This window comes from Elgaria multicarinata, chromosome 11 (assembly GCF_023053635.1).
Source record: "Elgaria multicarinata webbii isolate HBS135686 ecotype San Diego chromosome 11, rElgMul1.1.pri, whole genome shotgun sequence".
Lineage (NCBI taxonomy): Eukaryota > Metazoa > Chordata > Lepidosauria > Squamata > Anguidae > Elgaria > Elgaria multicarinata.
The window spans coordinates 42,856,489-42,876,297 of NC_086181.1; the positions used below are offsets into that span (position 1 = coordinate 42,856,489).

General features: G+C 44.3%; 1 protein-coding gene across 1 annotated transcript in view; it reads left to right on the forward strand.

Annotated features, from left to right (window-relative positions):
- Positions 1-2,997: 2,997 nt before the first annotated feature.
- The window catches only part of LOC134405985 (uncharacterized), a 46,581-nt gene continuing 29,769 nt past the window's right edge, over positions 2,998-19,809 (forward strand). The window contains exons 1-2 of the mRNA XM_063137212.1: positions 2,998-3,016; positions 4,164-4,229. Of these exons, the coding sequence (XP_062993282.1) occupies positions 2,998-3,016; positions 4,164-4,229 (85 nt within the window). The remainder of the gene's footprint in view (positions 3,017-4,163; positions 4,230-19,809) is intronic.

A 19,809-nucleotide genomic window follows, 5' to 3' on the forward strand; every position in this document is an offset into this window, starting at 1 on the left:
TTCATTCATTTTTTTTCTTTCAAACACTATTTAGCATGTTCTTGCAGGACACTAAATCGTGATTTAAATGTTATTTCTTTGTGTAAAAATTCAGATCTAAGTGGCTGTGGTTGTTTCCCTAAGTGACTGGTCCATGTTGCTCATCAACTTGAACTTCCAGTTGTTGATCTCATTTGGAAGAAAGGAAAATTCAGCTCAGGTTGATTAAAGGGTGTGACAAGAGAATGAAATAAACTAGTCAATTCTCTGATATACCAGCAGTGGTCTAGAAAGAAGTCTTTAAATTACCCCACCCAGGTTTGAAATCTTTTAATGAATGCAGTCCTGAAATTCTTTACCTCATGATATTCTGGCTGCCATTTCTGAGAGAAGTCTGCAGAAATGCTGCATCCCAAATGACTTCAACCTATAATGGAGCAGTCACAAAATAAATAATAAAAAGTGTTTGTTGAGTGGGGATGTCTGTAATAAGAAAGGAGTTTTTGTATGGAGGAAACATTCAACTATGCTAATGTGTAACCCATTTGATCACTGGGGCCAAGGGACCATGGTGACCGTAACAACAGGTAAGGGCATTTTACTAATCTAATCTCTTTAACCTTGGAACATTATTGTTGTGTCAAGGTATCTGTGTCATGTGAAACTCAACTGCGGGATTGTTTTGAAATGAAAACCATTACAGGCTGCCTTGCAGAGACCCACAGCTCAAAATTTCTTCAGTTGTCAATTAAAATGCATGCCTACTTCACTGTTGAAAGATCAGTTTGGCTAACCAATTTTCTCACCAGTGAAATAGGCAAACATATAAGTCTTAATATGTGTGTCTGTAAAAAAGAAAAAATCAGAATAGGGTTTTTGTGCCACATTCCTAGTCAAAAGTATCTCTGTGCAACTGGTACTTTGACTACTGGGGTCAAGGAACTATGGTGACCGTCACTTCAGGTAATACATTTTATTCTTCATACGCTGTAAGTGTTTGTTCCAGATTAAACTAGAAAATATGTTCCTGGTCTCTTCACTTATATTCTGAATAAGCAGGTCTGTGTTATTCCCATGTTACTGGCTGAGGTTTAGAAGAACTAGGAACCAGTTGCTAAATTTGCTTTCTTTCAAAAACTTCAAGAATACGTATCACTTTTTTAAAAGGAGAACCCTTTTAGGGGCTATTTCTTTAGTGTCTCAACTTAATTCTGTATATCGAAGCTGCAAAGGATCCAATCTTAGTGTTTATTATATATGCTCAAGGTGAAATTAAATATGAACATACCTTGACTCCTGGGGCCTCTTGTTACTGTGACAACAGGTGAGGGGAAAACACTCCTCTTTTTTGCAGTAGTGTAAATGGACAGAGCTATTGGCCATTTCTAATTGGGATTTTGAACAACTCTCAGTAGAGAATTAAGCAGTGTGCTACTATGCTTACTTCGATTACTGGGGGAAAGGGACCCAAGTGACCGTCACTTCAGGTAAAAAAGTTTCCTACTTCTTCAATATGTAGAAAGTTTGCTTGAGATGTTCATTCTTCAAAAGTTAGTTCTAAAAACCATAGATATTAACAAGCTGTTCAGTGTCTTTGCTTTAAATCAGACCTAACCTAACTATGCTGTAGATATGCATTTGTTTAGCTATAATTGCACTGAAAACACGTCAGCAATTCCAGGAAAAATCTAATATCAGGCAAGGTAGAAATTGCATCGGCTCCATTGATACCGAATACTCAGAATTGTATTTCTGAAAACTATGATTCAACACAAAATTGACAAATGAACAAGCTATCTGATGTCAGTTTAGTCCTGTTGCAAAGAATGACCAATTCATCATATTGGTAGTCTTTGTTTTGGCAACAGAATAATACTATTCAGTTTTTGTTCGTGTGGCACTGGAAAATTAATCAATGTGATTACTATGATGCCTTTGATCATTGGGGAAAAGGGACCTCAGTGACCGTAACTTCAGGTAAAGATTTTCCATTCTTTATTTTCTATTGACTCAGTGATCTAATCCAGATTTTCTTCCACAAGATCTTTGCCATTTTTCTTTTTTAAATGTCCTAAACACAACCTTTAGACAGGTGTCTAGAGGAAATATGCTTTGAACAAAAGAGAAGGATAATATTTCTGTGTACATAAATATAATATAGAAGATGGGAACATGGGGAGATGTTAAATGCCTCAGGCATTTTGAGATGTGAGGCAGTGCAGTTTTAGACATCTGAGACAGGAATTAATACCACTGTGACTACTATGCTTTCGACTACTGGGGAAAAGGGACCCAGGTTACGGTGTCCGATGGTAAGTTTAATTTGCTTCTTTTTCCTTTTTAGTGAGTTTTTTGAAATTCCGTGTGATTTTTTTGTCTTTTTTCCCGAAGTGTTTGTCAGATAGTTCAGGCTGCGTTTCTTCACCTAGTGACTCCAGAGTAGTCATTGATCTTAAGAAGACAACTTTAGGCTGAAACAAATATCGTAATTATATATCAAACTAGCCAGACTCAAATAGTATTCATGATGAAGCAGGAAATGTATAGAAAGGTCTCCCTAAATTTAGGAATGTATGTCCCCAAAGTCCCTAACTTTTTCATTCAAGTATCTAATTCTGGAAAGGTGACTAACACAGTCAGTTTCAATAACCAGAACAACAAAAAATAATCAGAGAGACTTCTGGCATCTTAAAGGTTAATGTTTATTGTAGTCTATTGTAGTCTTTGGCTACAATAAATATGTTAGTCTTTAAGATGCCAGGAAACTCTTTGTTGTTTTTATTAAAGTATCTAGTTGGTTCTGAAACAATTAAGATTTACTTCTGTTCTGTGTCTTGGGGTAGTTTAAGCCCCCTCAATCCATTTATATGGGGGCGGGGAGCTGAAAAAGTATCATTTAAAATATTACCACAGTTTTGTGTGTTGTAAAGGGCAAAAGTATCCCTCATGAGGTTTTTGTACATGGCATAGAAAGGGTTGAGGCAATGTGACTACTTTGACTACTGGGGGAAAGGTACAATGGTCACCGTCACTTCAGGTATGATTTTAATTCCTTTTAAACCTGTTGATTGTCAATAGCATATTTCTTTTTATTTTCTAAATGAAATCTTTGAAAAGTTAGCCTTCTACATTGTTTACATGTTGGGCTTTAGGATTGCTATTGGGGACCACGTTCTAGGAATGATATTAGTCCTGGGGAGTCCAATTTAGTTTAATGGGGATTGTTCCAGAGTAAATGGAACTGACCGCTTGCCAGAGGTAGCGTTTTGGAATGGTTGGACGTTTGGTCCACACCAGGAAAACAATCTTTATGTTCTTACAGAATTGCCAAATTGCAATCTTAAACTCGCTTACTTGAAAAATGTACACGTCATTTAAAGTAGTAGAATTTATGATGAATGTGCATTTAGAATTGTAAAGTAGATTTAGACTTTTTTGTACTAAACTTTGGAAAAATCTTAAAACGTTCTTACAGACTTTTCATGTGTGTATTTACTTGGAAGTAAGTCCCATTGAATTCCATGGGGTTTACTCCAAAGTAAATATGTATAGAAGTGTGATCTTAAAACTGATTCACTACAATTGATCAATTAATAAATTGCCTGAGTAGAAAAGGTTCTTGTAGGATCTCCCCATAAACACATTGCAATGTGATAACTGGTTTGACTACTGGGGACAAGGTACCTTGGTCACCGTTACAACAGGTAAAAACTTTTCTACCTAATGTATTATTTTCCTTGTAGTTATTGATGGAGTTCAGCAAATTTCTTTGGATTCACTTGGGTCTTTTTCATTGAGAATTAAAGACATAATAGTCTCCCATATAGCTCAGAAACTGAGACCAAAATTAATTTGCCGCCCATTTTTACTTATTCCTACCATTATTATTATTTTTCCTTCCATGAAAATGTTTTGCTATGTTTCTCTGTACATTTGGAAGAGTCTAGGAAGATTGGCATTGACAAAAATTATACTTGTAATATACTCTACAAAGAGTCTTGAGAAATAATGTGGAGAAAATGTGTATATTTGAGATATGCAGGAATTTCATTAGATTCCTTCTAGATGATAGGGCAGGGGGGAACATTTAATTCACTGAGGCTTGAAAGAAGTTAAGTTCTAGATCTTTTCTTAATATTGGTCCTTAGTGACTATAGTAGATTAAGTACTCTGTCACTAGACAGTTGTGTTAGCGTGTAACTACGGCTTCGACTACTGGGGGAAAGGAACCCAGGTCACCGTTACTTCAGGTAAATCAATATTCTTCTAATTCAGATCTACTTGTATTCATTGCTGCATGAATGGGATTTCTCTTTGGTGAGTCGGGGGGGGGGGAATCATTATTCCACCCTCTCAGTTTTTCTGATCTCTGAAGTATTTTGAGAGTCTATATGAACTACAGGATAAGAAATGTTATATATTTACTGAGGGGGATTATCTTTGTCCCTCAATGTGTTCTTATTTTCTTTGTTAGTGGATCCAAAGTTTAAATGCAGAAATGTAACAGAATTTTTGTAAATAATCAGATGTTCAGAAAAACTGTCTGTCTTTCATATATTTGTCTCTCTGTCTCTCTCACTCCAGAGTAATTCTTTCATATTAATGTATTCTTTAATCAATTCATTTAGTTTTTATCTATCCTGAAAATGATCTGGATATTAATCTTATTCTTCCATCTTGTTACTGTCTTTCTATCAGTCTATAAGAAGAGTAGTTATGTTAGTTTACAGTGATTAAAAAAGAGGGTTAGACCAAAATTTAGCCATATTTGGAGTAGACTCATTGAAATCAATGGGTGTGCTTAAGTAAGGTTAAATCTGGATCTAATAATCCATAGTCCTGTAGCAACTTAAAAATGAACAAAGTATTGTGTAATGACATTTCACAGGAAATATCCTATTTCATCAGGAGGATAAAACGTTCATATGCACTGGGTGAAATAGGCTCTTTTCTAAAGCTCATGTCACAATAAATTTAGCCGTCTTTAATGAAACACTGAATTGTTTCTTTGTTAACTTGTCTTTCTTTATTCTTTTCTCTTTTCCCTCTTACTAAGTCATGAGGTCAGTGTGGGGATTGGAGGAGAAGCACTTTTCACATGTTTAGAGTTATGCTCTATTTTTCTTTTCATTTTGGGGGTGAACTCTACAATTGAATCAGGGTTTGGGGGCTCCCACCTCTGATGAAGCCTTTGGGTGAATTCATCTTACTCCTGAAAAAAATCACCTCAAATGTAGTGAAGTAAACAGCAGAATAAACCCATTAATTAATATGCATCAAAATATAAAATCACTACAGCAATCAATAAAAAAAATCTTAAAGAGAGCTTTTCTTTTTTTACTCCTTTTTGGGGGGGGGTAATCTAAGATGGCTGATTAGCAGCAGGTGGCTACAGATTCGTTTCTCAGTTTTGGTTTATTTTAAGACTTGAAGTTTCGTTTGATAGTTTTTTTTAGGATCTAGATAGGTTTCACATGATTGAAAATAGCCTTGTTTCGAAAACAACAGGTAACACCTGCCTTTGTAAGATTTCTGCTTGGTTTTTTCCCAAAAATAACCCAGATTTCTTTTCATATTGTGGCTTAAAGAAAAAAAAATAGGCTATGTTCCCTAGGCAATTGGTACTGGAACTCTAGAGGTTTCTGAACATTTTCATCTAGAAATAATACATTTAAATGGTAAGGGGGGAAAAGAAGCTGACTTATTGTTGTAATCTATTTTAACTTTTTTTAACTACAGTTTAGAATATGGCAATGGTTATTTTTATCTGGTTTAAATGAACTGAACATTGATTAATGCTTTGCACAAAAATATATAGAAGTATTTTAATCATGTGTTCTGCTATTGCTTATTTTTATGAATTGTGAAGTCATTGTTCTTAAGACAAAATGAATTTGTGGAGGCAATCTTTCATTTATTGCTGACTTCTTCTTTTTTAAAAAACATCCTGAATAACCAGGACACCTTTTTTTTTTTTAGTTTTTTCATGGTGGTGGTGGGTCATTGGTTTGTTTCATCGTTTATGAGATGTGGTTTAGGTTTTAATTCATTTTATCTTTGTGGGGTACATTCTTTCCTTTGATCGAAACATTTGTCATTTAATACAATTGATTGATTGATTGAGATAAGTGGTTGACTCTCTTAGAATTTTGATTGAAAAAAGGAAATATTTTTATGACTTTATTTTATATCAATTATGCTTACAATATGAGACCATTTTATTTGGTTACTAGTTGTTGATTAATTTATTTAACAGTCAGTTAATCACATAGGGAATTAATTTTCGTGATTTATTGGCATTGTTGTTACTTCCTAGTGAATCTCCATTATTTGGGAGGGAGATGATAGATGATAGACAGAGATAGAGGATAGATTCTGCATTTGTAATATCAGTAGCCATCCTTATCATCCACCACTCCCAACCAGCTGGGATTCCCTTAGCATCCAGAGATTCCCTGCCATGTGGAGGTGTGTGATCCCTTCCACTATTGCATAGTGGCTCTGGAGTGCTTGGATGGTCATCTAGACCCAACTGGCATCCCCAAGGAAGCTTCACTGTTCAGCGCCTTGTTTGGGAACCTGGGAGGGAGCCTCCTTGATGCCTGATGCTCAGCTGGGACCCATGCCAGAGCCTTCCAGCCTTGACATCTAGAATTACAGCAGCTCTAGCTGGGGCGGGGAGAGCAACCCAGTTATCCCTGGAGCCCACTGCTGAGCTGGGGAAAAGCTAGTGGGCTTCCTGCTCAGTTGCAGCTCACAGAAAGCACCTGGCCATGCCTGAGCTTTTCTAGAGCCCACTGCTCCATTGGGAAGGCATTGAAACTTTCAGGTCCATAGCAGCTAGAGCTAAGGCAGGGAAGGAACTAGTATCTCTCTGGTGCCCAGGAAAAGCTAGTGAGCTTCTTGCTTAGCTCTCTCTCTCTCTGAGAGCAAGGGGAGATGCTCCTGGCATTGCCCTAGCTTACTCAAAGCTAGTTTTAATTCTATAACTGCTATAGCCAGGGAAGGGCCTCTATCCAGCCCACTGCTCAGCTGGGGAAGAGCTAGGTGGCTTTGAGAACGACGGGCAAAATGCTCTTGGCTATGCCCACGTTTCTCTGATTCATAGCAGCTAGGTCCTGGAATGCCTTAGCTTCTTGTATGCAGGCCATTCTTGTATGTATGCACTCTAGCCGGGCAGGAAGAGTATCCAGTACCTCACCTAGCCTAGTGCTCAGCTCTGCTGGGGGAAAACAGAGGGTTCTTTATGCAGCTGTAGCCTTCGGAATAAAAGGGAGAGTGCATACCGAGACCCAGGTCTTTCAAAGCTGGCTGTCCCATTGGGGAGGCATGAAACCTTTCAGATCCATAATTCCTAGAGCTAGGGCAGGGTGGCAGCTAATGTCTCTCGGATGCCCAGTGCTAGGAGAAGCTGGTGAGCTCCTTGCTGAGTTGTGGCTTCAAGAACAAGGGGAGACACTCCTGGTGTCCCCTAGCTTTCCCAAAGTCCAACACCTGGGATGCTATAGTCCTGCTCGGATGAGCAACTGGAGCCTCCCTAAAGCCCACCGCTCAGCTGGGGAAGAGCGTGACAGCTCCCTGCTCAGCGGTGGCTTGGAGAAAAGTGGAGAAAGCACCAGCAGTCCCCCCCCCCCCCCGCCAGCTTCTCTGAAGCCTTTGCTCCTTTGCTAGGAGCAAAGTTATGTTTTCAGAGCTGTAGCAGCTGTAGCTGGAGTGGCAGAGATGCACCCAGAGACTTTCCAAAACCCAGTGCTTAGCTATGGAAGAGCTGGACTGGCCATTCTGCCCAGCTCTGGCTTTGGGAACCAAGGGGAAAGTTTCTAGCTTCCCTGAAGGTCTCGGAAGCTTGATGCTGAGTTGGGATGCATGGAAGCCTCTCAGAGCTATAGCAGCTCTAGCTGAGGTGGAGGGGCTCCCAGAATCTTGCTAGAGTCAAACAATCAGCTAGGGGAAAGCTGTTACATTAGCACCCAGCTAGGCAAAAGCTGGAGGGCTCTCAGTTTAGCCAGGGCTCTGAGACTGATGGGGAAAGCACCAGTAGCCCCCTTGCTTCTCAGAAGCCTCCCCAGCCTCAGCCAGGCTTTCCCGCTCAGCTCTCAGCTGGGATGAAGGAGCCAAACAAGCCTCTCTAAAGCCCACCGCTCAGCTGGGGAAGAGCGTGACAGCTCCCTGCTCAGCGGTGGCTTGGAGAAAAGTGGAGAAAGCACCAGCAGTCCCCCCCCCCCCGCCAGCTTCTCTGAAGCCTTTGCTCCTTTGCTAGGAGCAAAGTTATGTTTTCAGAGCTGTAGCAGCTGTAGCTGGAGTGGCAGAGATGCACCCAGAGACTTTCCAAAACCCAGTGCTTAGCTATGGAAGAGCTGGACTGGCCATTCTGCCCAGCTCTGGCTTTGGGAACCAAGGGGAAAGTTTCTAGCTTCCCTGAAGGTCTCGGAAGCTTGATGCTGAGTTGGGATGCATGGAAGCCTCTCAGAGCTATAGCAGCTCTAGCTGAGGTGGAGGGGCTCCCAGAATCTTGCTAGAGTCAAACAATCAGCTAGGGGAAAGCTGTTACATTAGCACCCAGCTAGGCAAAAGCTGGAGGGCTCTCAGTTTAGCCAGGGCTCTGAGACTGATGGGGAAAGCACCAGTAGCCCCCTTGCTTCTCAGAAGCCTCCCCAGCCTCAGCCAGGCTTTCCCGCTCAGCTCTCAGCTGGGATGAAGGAGCCAAACAAGCCTCTCTAAAGCCCACCGCTCAGCTGGGGAAGAGCGTGACAGCTCCCTGCTCAGCGGTGGCTTGGAGAAAAGTGGAGAAAGCACCAGCAGTCCCCCCCCCGCCGCCAGCTTCTCTGAAGCCTTTGCTCCTTTGCTAGGAGCAAAGTTATGTTTTCAGAGCTGTAGCAGCTGTAGCTGGAGTGGCAGAGATGCACCCAGAGACTTTCCAAAACCCAGTGCTTAGCTATGGAAGAGCTGGACTGGCCATTCTGCCCAGCTCTGGCTTTGGGAACCAAGGGGAAAGTTTCTAGCTTCCCTGAAGGTCTCGGAAGCTTGATGCTGAGTTGGGATGCATGGAAGCCTCTCAGAGCTATAGCAGCTCTAGCTGAGGTGGAGGGGCTCCCAGAATCTTGCTAGAGTCAAACAATCAGCTAGGGGAAAGCTGTTACATTAGCACCCAGCTAGGCAAAAGCTGGAGGGCTCTCAGTTTAGCCAGGGCTCTGAGACTGATGGGGAAAGCACCAGTAGCCCCCTTGCTTCTCAGAAGCCTCCCCAGCCTCAGCCAGGCTTTCCCGCTCAGCTCTCAGCTGGGATGAAGGAGCCAAACAAGCCTCTCTAGAGCCCACTGCTCAGCTGGGAAAGAGCGAGATGTCTACCTGCTCAGTGGTGGCTTTCAGAATAGTAGGGGTAATGCACTGGCAGCCCCCTAGCTTCTCTGAAGCTAGGGAGCTGCCAGTGCTTACCCCACTCACTCAGGAGGTAGGTAATATTTTCAGGGCTATAGCAGCTGTAGCTGGGGTGGTAGCAGGGATACATAGCCAGGAAAGCACTGGGGTGGCTTCCCCCCACCCCAGCTCTAGTTTTGGGATCCGGGAAATCTTCTGGCATCCCCTTAACATCTTGGAAGCCAAATGCTCAGCTAAGGAAAGTTGAGTTATATTAGCACTCAGCTAAGGAACAGCTGGAGGGCTCCCAGTTCAGCCGGGGCTCTGAGAATGATGGGGAAAGCACCAGTAGTCCCCTTGCTTTTTGGAAGCCCACCCCTCAGCTTAGCTGTGGTAGAGCTGGGGTGGCTTTCCCACTCAGCACTGGCTTTGGGAAGCAAGGAGAAAGCTTCTGGCTTCCCTGAGGTGGAGGGGCTCCCAGAATCTTGCTGGAGCCAAGCGACGGGGTAGGGAAAAGCCGAGTTAGGCTAGGACTTGGCTAGGCAAAAGCCAGAAGGCTCCCACTTCAGCCGGGGCTCTGAGAAACATGGGCAAAGCGCCAGCAGCCCCATCGCTTCTCAGAAGCCCAGCCTCAGCCAAGCTGGGGTGGCTTTCCTGCTCAGCTCTCAGCTGGGGTGAAGGAGCCAAAAAAGCCTCCCTAGAGCCTACTGCTCAGCTGGGTGAGATGGCTCCCTGCTGAGTGGTGGCTTTCAGAGTAGTAAAGGTAAGCACCGGCAGCCCTGCTCAGTTAGGAGTTAGGTAATCTTTTCAGGGCTATAGCAGCTGTAGCTGGGGTGGCAGCAGGGATGCATAGCTGGAAAAGAATTGGGGTAGCTTCCCCTCCCCAGCTCTGTTTTTAGGAACCAGGAAAGCCTCTGGGATCCCCTTAACATCTTGGAAGCCAAATGTTCGGCCAGGGAAAGCTGTTACATTAGCACTCAGCTAAGAAGGGCTCATGGTTCAGCCGGGGCTCTGAGAATGATGGCAAAAGCACCAGCTGCCCCCTTGCTTCTCGGAAGCCTCCCCAGCCTCAACCAAGCTGGGGTGGCTTTGCCGCTCAGCTCTCAGCTGGGATGAAGGAGCCAAACAAGCCTCTCTAGAGCCCACTGCTCAGCTGGGAAAGAGCGAGATGTCTACCTGCTCAGTGGTGGCTTTCAGAATAGTAGGGGTAATGCACTGGCAGCCCCCTAGCTTCTCTGAAGCTAGGGAGCTGCCAGTGCTTACCCCACTCACTCAGGAGGTAGGTAATATTTTCAGGGCTATAGCAGCTGTAGCTGGGGTGGTAGCAGGGATACATAGCCAGGAAAGCACTGGGGTGGCTTCCCCCCACCCCAGCTCTAGTTTTGGGATCCGGGAAATCTTCTGGCATCCCCTTAACATCTTGGAAGCCAAATGTTCGGCCAGGGAAAGCTGTTACATTAGCACTCAGCTAAGGAACAGCCGGAGGGCTCATGGTTCAGCCGGGGCTCTGAGAATGATGGCAAAAGCACCAGCTGCCCCCTTGCTTTTCAGAAGCCCACCCCTCAGCTTAGTTGCCGGAGAGCTGGGGTGGCTTCCCCTCTCAGCACTGGCTTTGGGAAGCAAGGAGAAAGCTTCTAGCTTCCTCCTAACATCTCAGAATCTTGCTGGAGTCAAGCGGTGGGGTAGCAGAAAGCAGTATTAAGCTAGGACTTGGCTAGGCAAAAGCCAGAGGGCTGCCACTTCAGCCGGGGCTCTGAGAAAGATGGGGAAGGCACCAACAGCCCCGTCGCTTCTCAGAAGCCCGCCCAGCCTCAGTCAAGCTGGGGTGGCTTTCCCGATCAGCTCTGGCTTTGAGAATTGAGGGGAAAGCTTACAGCTTTTCCCTAACATCTCAAAAGCTGGACACTGAGCTGGGATGCCTGCCTGCCTCTCAGATCTATAGCCACTCTAGCTGAGGTGGGAGAACTTCCAGAACCTTGCTGAAGCTGAGCACTCAGCAAGGGAAAAGCTGCTCTGTTCCCTACTGAGCTGTATCTTTAGGAATTATGCTGGGAGCACCATGCACCCGCTTGCTGATCTAGAAGGTGGCAAACAAGCCTCCCACATTGTTTTTAATAGTCCTGTTGCATCTACAGCTAGGGCAGGGAGAGTGTCCAGAGAACCCCTGGAAGAAGCCTAGTGCTTAGCTGGGCAAGAGCTGGATGGCTCCCTGCTCAGTGGTGGCTTTCAGAATCGTGGGCAAAGTACCTTGCAACCCACCTAGCTTCTTTGAAGTCCACCGCTTAGCTGGGAGCCCTGCAACACTCTTGCACTGATTGTAGCTACAGCTGAGGTGAAGGAGAGGGGGGGAACGGCTCTCCAGAGCCAAGGGGTTCACTGAGGAAGAACTGTGTGGTTCCCTATCATCACACACGGGTTTGGAAATAATGGAGAAAGCCCCCGGCAAGCCCGTAACTTTTCTGAAGTCTCCACTGGGAGACCTGTAAGCCTTACTAGAGCAGCCGCAGCAGGGGCAGAAGGAACGGGTGTCTCTCTGAAGATGAACTATCAGCTAGAGCAAAGCCAGTGGGCTCGCTGCTCTGCCAGGGCTTTGCGAATGAGGCCACAGCTAGACCTAAGGTTTATCCTGGGATCATCCAGGGTTCGCCCCTGCCTGAGCACTAGATCCAGGTGAACAGGTTTGACCCCTGGACGATCCAGGGATAAACCTTAGGTCTAGCTACGGCCTCAGAGAGAAAGCTCCCGATATGCCTTAGCTTGTTGAAAAGCTACAGCAGAGTTAGGGGAGCACCCGGGGTCTTGCCACAGCCCGGTGCTCAGCTAGGGAACAGCCAGTGGGCTCCCAGTTCAGCTGGGGCTCTGGGAATGATGGTGGAAGCACCAGCAGCCCCCTAACCTCTCGGAAGCTTCTTGGAGCTCAGCTAGGAGATCTGCCATCTTTTCAGAGCTAAAGGAATTGTAATTGGTGGGTAGGGTGACCATATGAAAAAGAGGACATGGTCCTGTGTCTTTAACGGTTGCATAGAAAAGGGAATTTCAGCAGGGGTCATTTGTATATATGGAGAACCTGGTGAAATTCCCTCTTCATCACAACAGTTAAAGGTGCAGGAGCTGTACTAGAGTGACCAGATTGAAAAGACAGCAGGGCACCTGCAGCTTCAACTGTTGTGATGAAGAGGAAATTTCAACAGGTTCTCCATATATACAAATGACACCTGCTAAAATTCCCTTTTCAATACAATTGTTAAAGATACAGGAGCCTTGTCCTCCTTTTCATATGGTCACCCTATTGGTGGGGAGATGCAACGAGAACCTCTCTTTGAGGCCAGTGCTTAGCTGGGGAACAGCTGGGGTGACTTCTCCCTCTGCTCTCACTTTCGGAAAGATGTGGGGGAAGCTTCTGGCATCTGTTAGATGCCCAACGCAGAGCTGAGATGCATGTAAGCTTAAGATCTTTTGCAGCTACAGCTGGTGCAGGGCCTCTCTAAAGCCCTCTGGTCAGCTGGGGAAGAGCGAGATGGATCCTTGCTTAGGTGCAGCTTTGAGAATGATGGGGTGGGGCATTTTGCAGTCCCCTGGCTTCTTTGAGGCCCACTGCTCAGCTAGCAGCTGATTCATATTTTAGGGCTTTAGCAGCTATAGCAGAGATCCAGCTAGATTCTTATGAAGCCCACTGCTTAGTTGGGAAATTGCTGGCATGGTTTTCCTACCCAGCTCTGGCTTTGTGAACCAAGGGGAAAGCTCCTGGCTTCCCCAGAAGGTCTCAGAAGCTTGAAGCCAAGCTGGGATGCATGGAAGCCTCTCTGATCTATAGCAGCTCTAGCTGAGGTGGAGGTGCTCCCAGAATCTTGAAGGAGCTGAGGTGTCTGATAGGGAAAAGATGAGTTAGGGGGAAGTCGGAAGCCTCCCCATAACACATGGGGAAGCCTGTGTTATGCCCAGGCTTAAGAGGGCTCACAGGGAAGCCGGTAGGCCCTCCCCACCCAACCCCAACCCTTGTGAAAGTTCAATATTCACCTCCTTGAGCTTTTGGGGTTCTGGGTGTCCCCAAGGTTCAGCATTCAGCCAAGAGAATTGCACAACTCTCAGCTGACCTCCAGCTCTAGAGATGCTAGCAAAGAGCAGCTGGGCTTTCCCAGACCCCTCTGAAGTCCAAGACAGCAAGGAAGGCAGGGCAGGCAAGTTCTCCAGCACTGTCTGAGCTTTGAGAAGGTCTTCTAGCCATCCTGAAGTCAAGTCCTCTCTTGGGGTACAGTTGCATGGCTCTCTGCTGAGCTTGCAGGTTTGGGGATTCTGGAGAACTGGGGGAACACCTTGACTCAGCTTCCAAGATTTTTGGAGCTTTGGAGAGCATTGTAGCTTTCTCCTCTCCATTGGTTCATATGCTCAACTGGGTTCCCCCAACCAGCCTTCCTGAGCCTCCCAGCTCAGCCGTGGCTTCAGAAAGAGATGGAGGGGGACATTGGCTTCTCCTGGTCTTTTGAGAGCTGAGGATTCAATGGAAGCGGTGAACTTCAATTTAATCCAGTTTTCAGAAAGGCTCAGGAGCAAACAACATGCCTCCATCCCCACCTCTATCTCCCAAACCTGGTGTTCAGTCCTTGAGGCTCTGTAGTGCCTTCAGGAAAGCTGGAGGGAACCACTGAGGTCACCCAAACAGCCACTCTAAAGCTGAATTCTCAGTGTTCACAAGCCTCCCAACTGACCATTGGTACTGGGAACCATGTGGGGTGCAGTGAGGCAATAGCTCCTTTGAGAGGTGTATCTCAGGACCACCATTAGAAAGGTCGGGGGCATCAACTGACTTTCTCCTGGATCTCACAACAAACCTAATGATGAACTGGAAGGCATGCAAGCCTTCTAGTTCTCTGATGGTTAGGAAGACTGGTGGGAGATGAAGGTCTCCTCTCCAGCTTCCCAAAGTTGCATAGGCTTGGGAGGTACATTGTTTTGCCAATATTAGTGTAGGACCTGCTATATAGGGTGGGATATAAATGTTTTAATAAATAATGAATAACACAACTGGTCTTGCCCAATCAAAGGCATGATGTATCCAGGATTCTGTCTCCTGAGCACCCCCCAAGCTTCAGACCCAGTCCTATTAGGTACACATGCTATTGAATTGGTAAAGGTTTCCATTTTCTCCCAGATTCAGTTTTGCTGTACTTAGTTCTGTGTTAACTGTTGAGTTGAATGTTGGGGGTTAGATGCCCTTGCCATATCAGTCTCCTCACATTTGGCACTCATTTCCTTCCAGCAATTCCAAGACCAGTATCGGATGGCTATAGGGTTGCCAACTTTTCAAATGACCACTGCAGCTGTGCCTTTAATTGCAGATTGATGTGTAGACCCCCATGCTGTGACAAGTTTCACCTGCAGATTTCTGCTTATGAAGTAACTGTTCAAGACACAGGGGGAGGAGGTTTTTTTAGTCAGTTTGACTTCCAAAATTGGGTATGTGCTTTAACTCTGCTGTTTCTAGCCAGCAAATGGGGAATTGGGTTCCTGTGGGTAATGTTCTAGTCTACAAGAGCACCCAGCATGTGAGAGGAGTTCAAACTGTTGCACATATCTGAAACAGTTCAAATTCAACCTGTAAATAGTCTCTGTGGTTTTAAAAATACTAATCTGTAACTGTGTTTCACATGGGGGGGGTGAAGGGAGTTGCTAGCATTGGGACATAGCATTGGGATGAGGAGTCCCACTTCCTGTTCATAGGAATGTGAACCATTTCTCCAGAAGTGTTTCTAATTCTAATTGATATTAGTTAGAAATGTCTGCTACCACTGGCCCCACACACATGTGGGGTGGATTCCTGCATTGAGTAGGGGTTTGAACTCGATGGCCTTGTAGGCCCCTTCCAATTCTGCTGTTCTATGATTCTATGCACCTACACATCACTTCTCTTAGTAGTGAACTCAAGTGGTGAGTGTCAACATGACCAGAGACAAAATGGGGCCACTCAGTAAAAAGAGAGAGGAATCAGCATCCTTGAGGAAACTCTAAGGGTTACAGAAGTACAACAAACATTTTTTTAAAAAAAAAATATGGCTCAGCAACCACAAAAGGGTAGGGCTGGCTTTCGGGGATGCTAACCCATAGTACTTCTACTATGCAGTGAGGATGCACTGCAGCATTTTGTTGAAGGTCTCAAACAAACCAAAACAAAATGGCTGACTGAATGCCTCAGGCTTTGAAGGCTTACCAGGCCTCTGTGATGACTTTAGTGTTTCTGTGTCAGCATGCAGGGGAATTGTTTTCTGGTTTTGTTCACTGGTGTAAGAAATCTTAAATGGCAACACTGTGCAGGTAGCTTTTGATATTCTTTAGGGGGTGTCTCTTCATTTTCTCAGTTGTTGGAAAACATAGCTGAGGAGTTTCAGTGCTCCTACTAAGGTAGTCCGATAAAAGATGTTAGACTCTGAAGTTTGCTTTTTCTGTGCTTTAAGTGGTTGGGGGATGGGGAGAAATTCTGTTATTCACATTTACCTCAGCGTCTCATAAATACCTTTGCTTCATTTTACTGCACCTGAAATTGTCCACATTCAAAATATTGCCATTTCAGAGAAGCAACTGACACGTAAGAAAGCAAATGCAACAGAACACAAGAGCTTTCAACTCCACCGTGTTTCTACTCCTCATTTTATTCAGTTCACTGCCAATTCAATTGCCATTTTACAAAACAAAAAGATGGAAGTGTGAGGGTTCATTTCCTTAATGGGCATAATCAAAATGGTTCCCAACCATAACTTCAATTCTGGCCCAATTGGCCTTTAGATATATGACATCAAAATTGGCTTCTCAACTGGTTCTTGCTTCCCCATTGAAAGCAAGTCTACTTTATGGTGGATATCCTAGGGAAATCTGACCAACTCCCACCCCCCATTTTGGCAGATCACGATTCATCGGCAATGGAAAGGGAACATTAGGCACTGGGTCTCCTTGAATTCCTCTTGTTGAGGATTTTCAGTAACACTGTTATCATGGATTAGACAATCCTTCTCTAAGTGTTCAGAGTATTAACGTGCATTATCTGAACAATTCTTAGAATCTTCCTGTAAGATCAACTGCTCTTCTTATATCCATATTTGACATAGGGGCCAAGACTGAGACGGAGAATGTGTAGATTCAGGTCATGCATGGCGGGACCTAGTTTCAAATTGGAGAATTCGCAGCTCATAGTTCAGATTTCTAAACACATTGGTTAGAAACCTGTAGTCAACAATCGCATGAAGCTAACTCATCATCTTAGGAAAACATGCATATTTGACTTTGATATTAGTGCCTTTCTTTCCCCACAAAGCAATAGTTCACTTCCTTTCAAACAGACAATTCCAGCTGAACATTTAACACCTTCTAGAAATGCTTCCAAAACCCTCCGTCATTTTTTCTTCTCCCTCAGCTTCCCAAACTGCCCCTAGTCTTTTCCCCCTCATTCCTTCTGGGAGCATCCCAGACAGCGGAGATATCACCATTGGATGCATTGCCAAGGATTTCTTGCCTCAAACCATCACTTTCTCCTGGGATGATCAGAACAATGCCAGCATCGATGCCAGCAAGTTCAAGAGCTTTCCTTCCACCTCCAACACCGCTGGGACTTTCACCGCAAGCTCCCAGGCAGCTGTCTCTGTCACCGACTGGAAGAATTTCTATCCATTCTTCTGCAAGGCAGACCACTCCGCTGGGGACAGAGTGACAAGAGTCTCTCGACCACGTAAGTGAACTTGTTTTTTCTTGGTGCAACCAGCAACATCTCCCACACAGACCACTTTCAGAACATTAGCAGCGAAGAGACAGAAAGTACCACAGCAGACTTTCAAGACTAAATTGTTTATTAGGGTATGGATCTTCATAGCAGCCTTCTCCAGCCTGATGCCCTCCATTCCATCTCCTAGCAGCTCCACCCACCATGGTGAATTGACAGGAATGCTGGGAGTTGAAGTCCAAACCGTTTGGAGGACGTCATGTTAGTTAAGGCTGATTTATGGGAAACGGCCTTCTGCAAGAAAGATTCCCTATATAGATTCCATATAAGAACTAGCTAGTCCCTAAAATTCACATTACTAAGTGAAGTCTATTTAAGACCTAGTATTGTCCAGCACAGGAAGGTGATGTTTTTCTTAAAACATAAGAGAGAGAGAGAGAGAGAGAGAGAGAGAGAGAGAGAGAGAGGGAGAGGGAGAGGGAGAGGAACTCAATGTTAGAAGCTGCACCAGCAACATATAGCGGTATGAAAGCTGTCAGTGCACTTCAATACTGCTATAAAGCAGTAATGTAGGCTTTTATATACCGCTTTCATACCACTTTCATAGTGGAATATCCTGCTTGGTGTAGATTAGGCCTAGGAATCCCATGCTGTAATCATAGATGTGGGTGAACTCGATAAGCTTTGCTTGTGACAGAGGGAGATGTGCTTTACACATTCTCAGCAGTGCTCATTCCTTTACATTATTCTGACACTGAGCTTCAGCCCTGGGAACTGAACCCTGCTCAGCCTTGGCTCAAATGAAGCTCTGCTTCTTGTTGATTCAAGTGGAGGCAGAAATGCTTAGCCAGTAGGAGTCACACACACTCAGCCTAAAATTCCTAGATGGATCTGAATCTGCAGCCCTCTCCACATAAATATAAATTCTGTTGCTACATTTACATTCTGATTTTAAGGTGTTGCATCTGCTTGCCATCAAGTTTTCCTTCTTGCAATTTCTCATGCTCCTCTAGGATCAAATGGCTCCCCTGCGGAAACTGAGATGCTCATCCGTGCTCCACCAATGAAAGCATTTTCAAGCGCCTTCCTAAATTCCACCATCACCTGCAGCGTTGCTCATCTTTGCACTGATAAAACCACACTCCAGTGGTTCAAGAATGGAGAGGTCCTGGACTCTGGATTCACCACCACCAAACCATTCTCAGACGGCCATAGCGGTTACAATATCAGAAGTAAACTCATAGTCACTAAGAGGGATTGGCTGGCTAACACGATATACTCCTGCAAGGTGGAAAATGAGAAGTTCAACAACACACTGGACATCAGCAAGAATGCTTTCTGTTCAGGTAAGTTGAAATGTTCCTTCAGACCATCATAGAAAAGTGAGAATTGAAGTGATTATTCATTGTGTAGAGGTTCTTCCAGCTCTCTGTCATTGACGGACACAAAATTTCATTCTCAATGTAACAATAATAATAATAATAATAATAATAATAATAATAATAATAATATATTTCTTACCCACCTTTCCGATTGGATCGAGGCGGGGAACAACAACATGCATAAAATACATAAAATACTGATTAAAAACATAGTATACACTGTTAAAAGCATCCTAAAAGCATCCTGAAAGCATACTAAAAGTATCCTAAAATTACACTGGATAGGCCTGCTGGGAGATATCAGTCTTGATAGCTTTCTTGAATGCTAAAAAACTGACAAGCTGACGAGTCTCCTCCGGCAGGCCATTCCACAGTCTGGGAGCAGCAGAAGAGAAGGTCCTCTGGGTAATGGTTGTCAGCCTAGTCTTTGCTGACTGAAGTAGATTCTTCCCAGAGGACCTGAGTGTGTGGGGCAGATTGTACAGGAGAAGGCGATCCTGCATGTAGCCTGGACCCAAACCATGTAGGGCTTTAAAGGTAATAGCCAACACTTTATACTTTGCCCAGAAACTAATTGGCCGCCAGTGAAGAGATTTTAAGACTGGTGTAAAGTGATCACCCCTAGATGTACCAATTCTGTTTTCAACAACAACAAAATAACAGGAACATATACAAACACCTTCAGGATATGCCAGGGGGTTGGATTTGATGGCCTTATAGGCCCCGTTCCAACTCTACTGTTCTATGATTCTATGATTTTATGCTATTGCCTTTGAGAGAAGAGCAATTTCACTGTTCTGTGGAATCTCAGTTCAAACAGTTCAGAGCAACATCCTGACATCATTTTTTTTTTGGGGGGGGGAATAAATTTGATGAGGGAAAGGACATTCTCAAATACAGCAACAAAAATGATATTTGAGCTTTTATAAACATCACAGTGTTAATAATAATAATAAAAAAGCCCCATTGAATTCAACTAACATTGCTTCCTTAAAATCCATCAGCAAGTTTCAAGTATTCCCTCTTCAAAAAAACCAAATATCCTTGGAAACCTTAATGTGAAAAGACTGAACTTGCGCTGATTTCATATGTGAAAACGTTTCAAATAAATGCTGAAAACTACAAATTACGAAAGTCCTATCCTAGTAGTTATCAAAAATTAGCCAAAACAAGAAAAACACACACAAAACCTTTGTACATTGCTTTTCTAAAAGATTTGCAGCCCTGGGCTTTGGTGGTCATCCAAGAGCTCCTTTATACAAGTGCTTTCCTCCTGAACATAGTTGAGAGTTCTGTAAGAGAAGATTCTCTGGGCATGTCTATATCCCGGGACCATCCTGGGATCATCCCTGTGCATCCAAATGACACACAGGGGATCCCGGGAGCA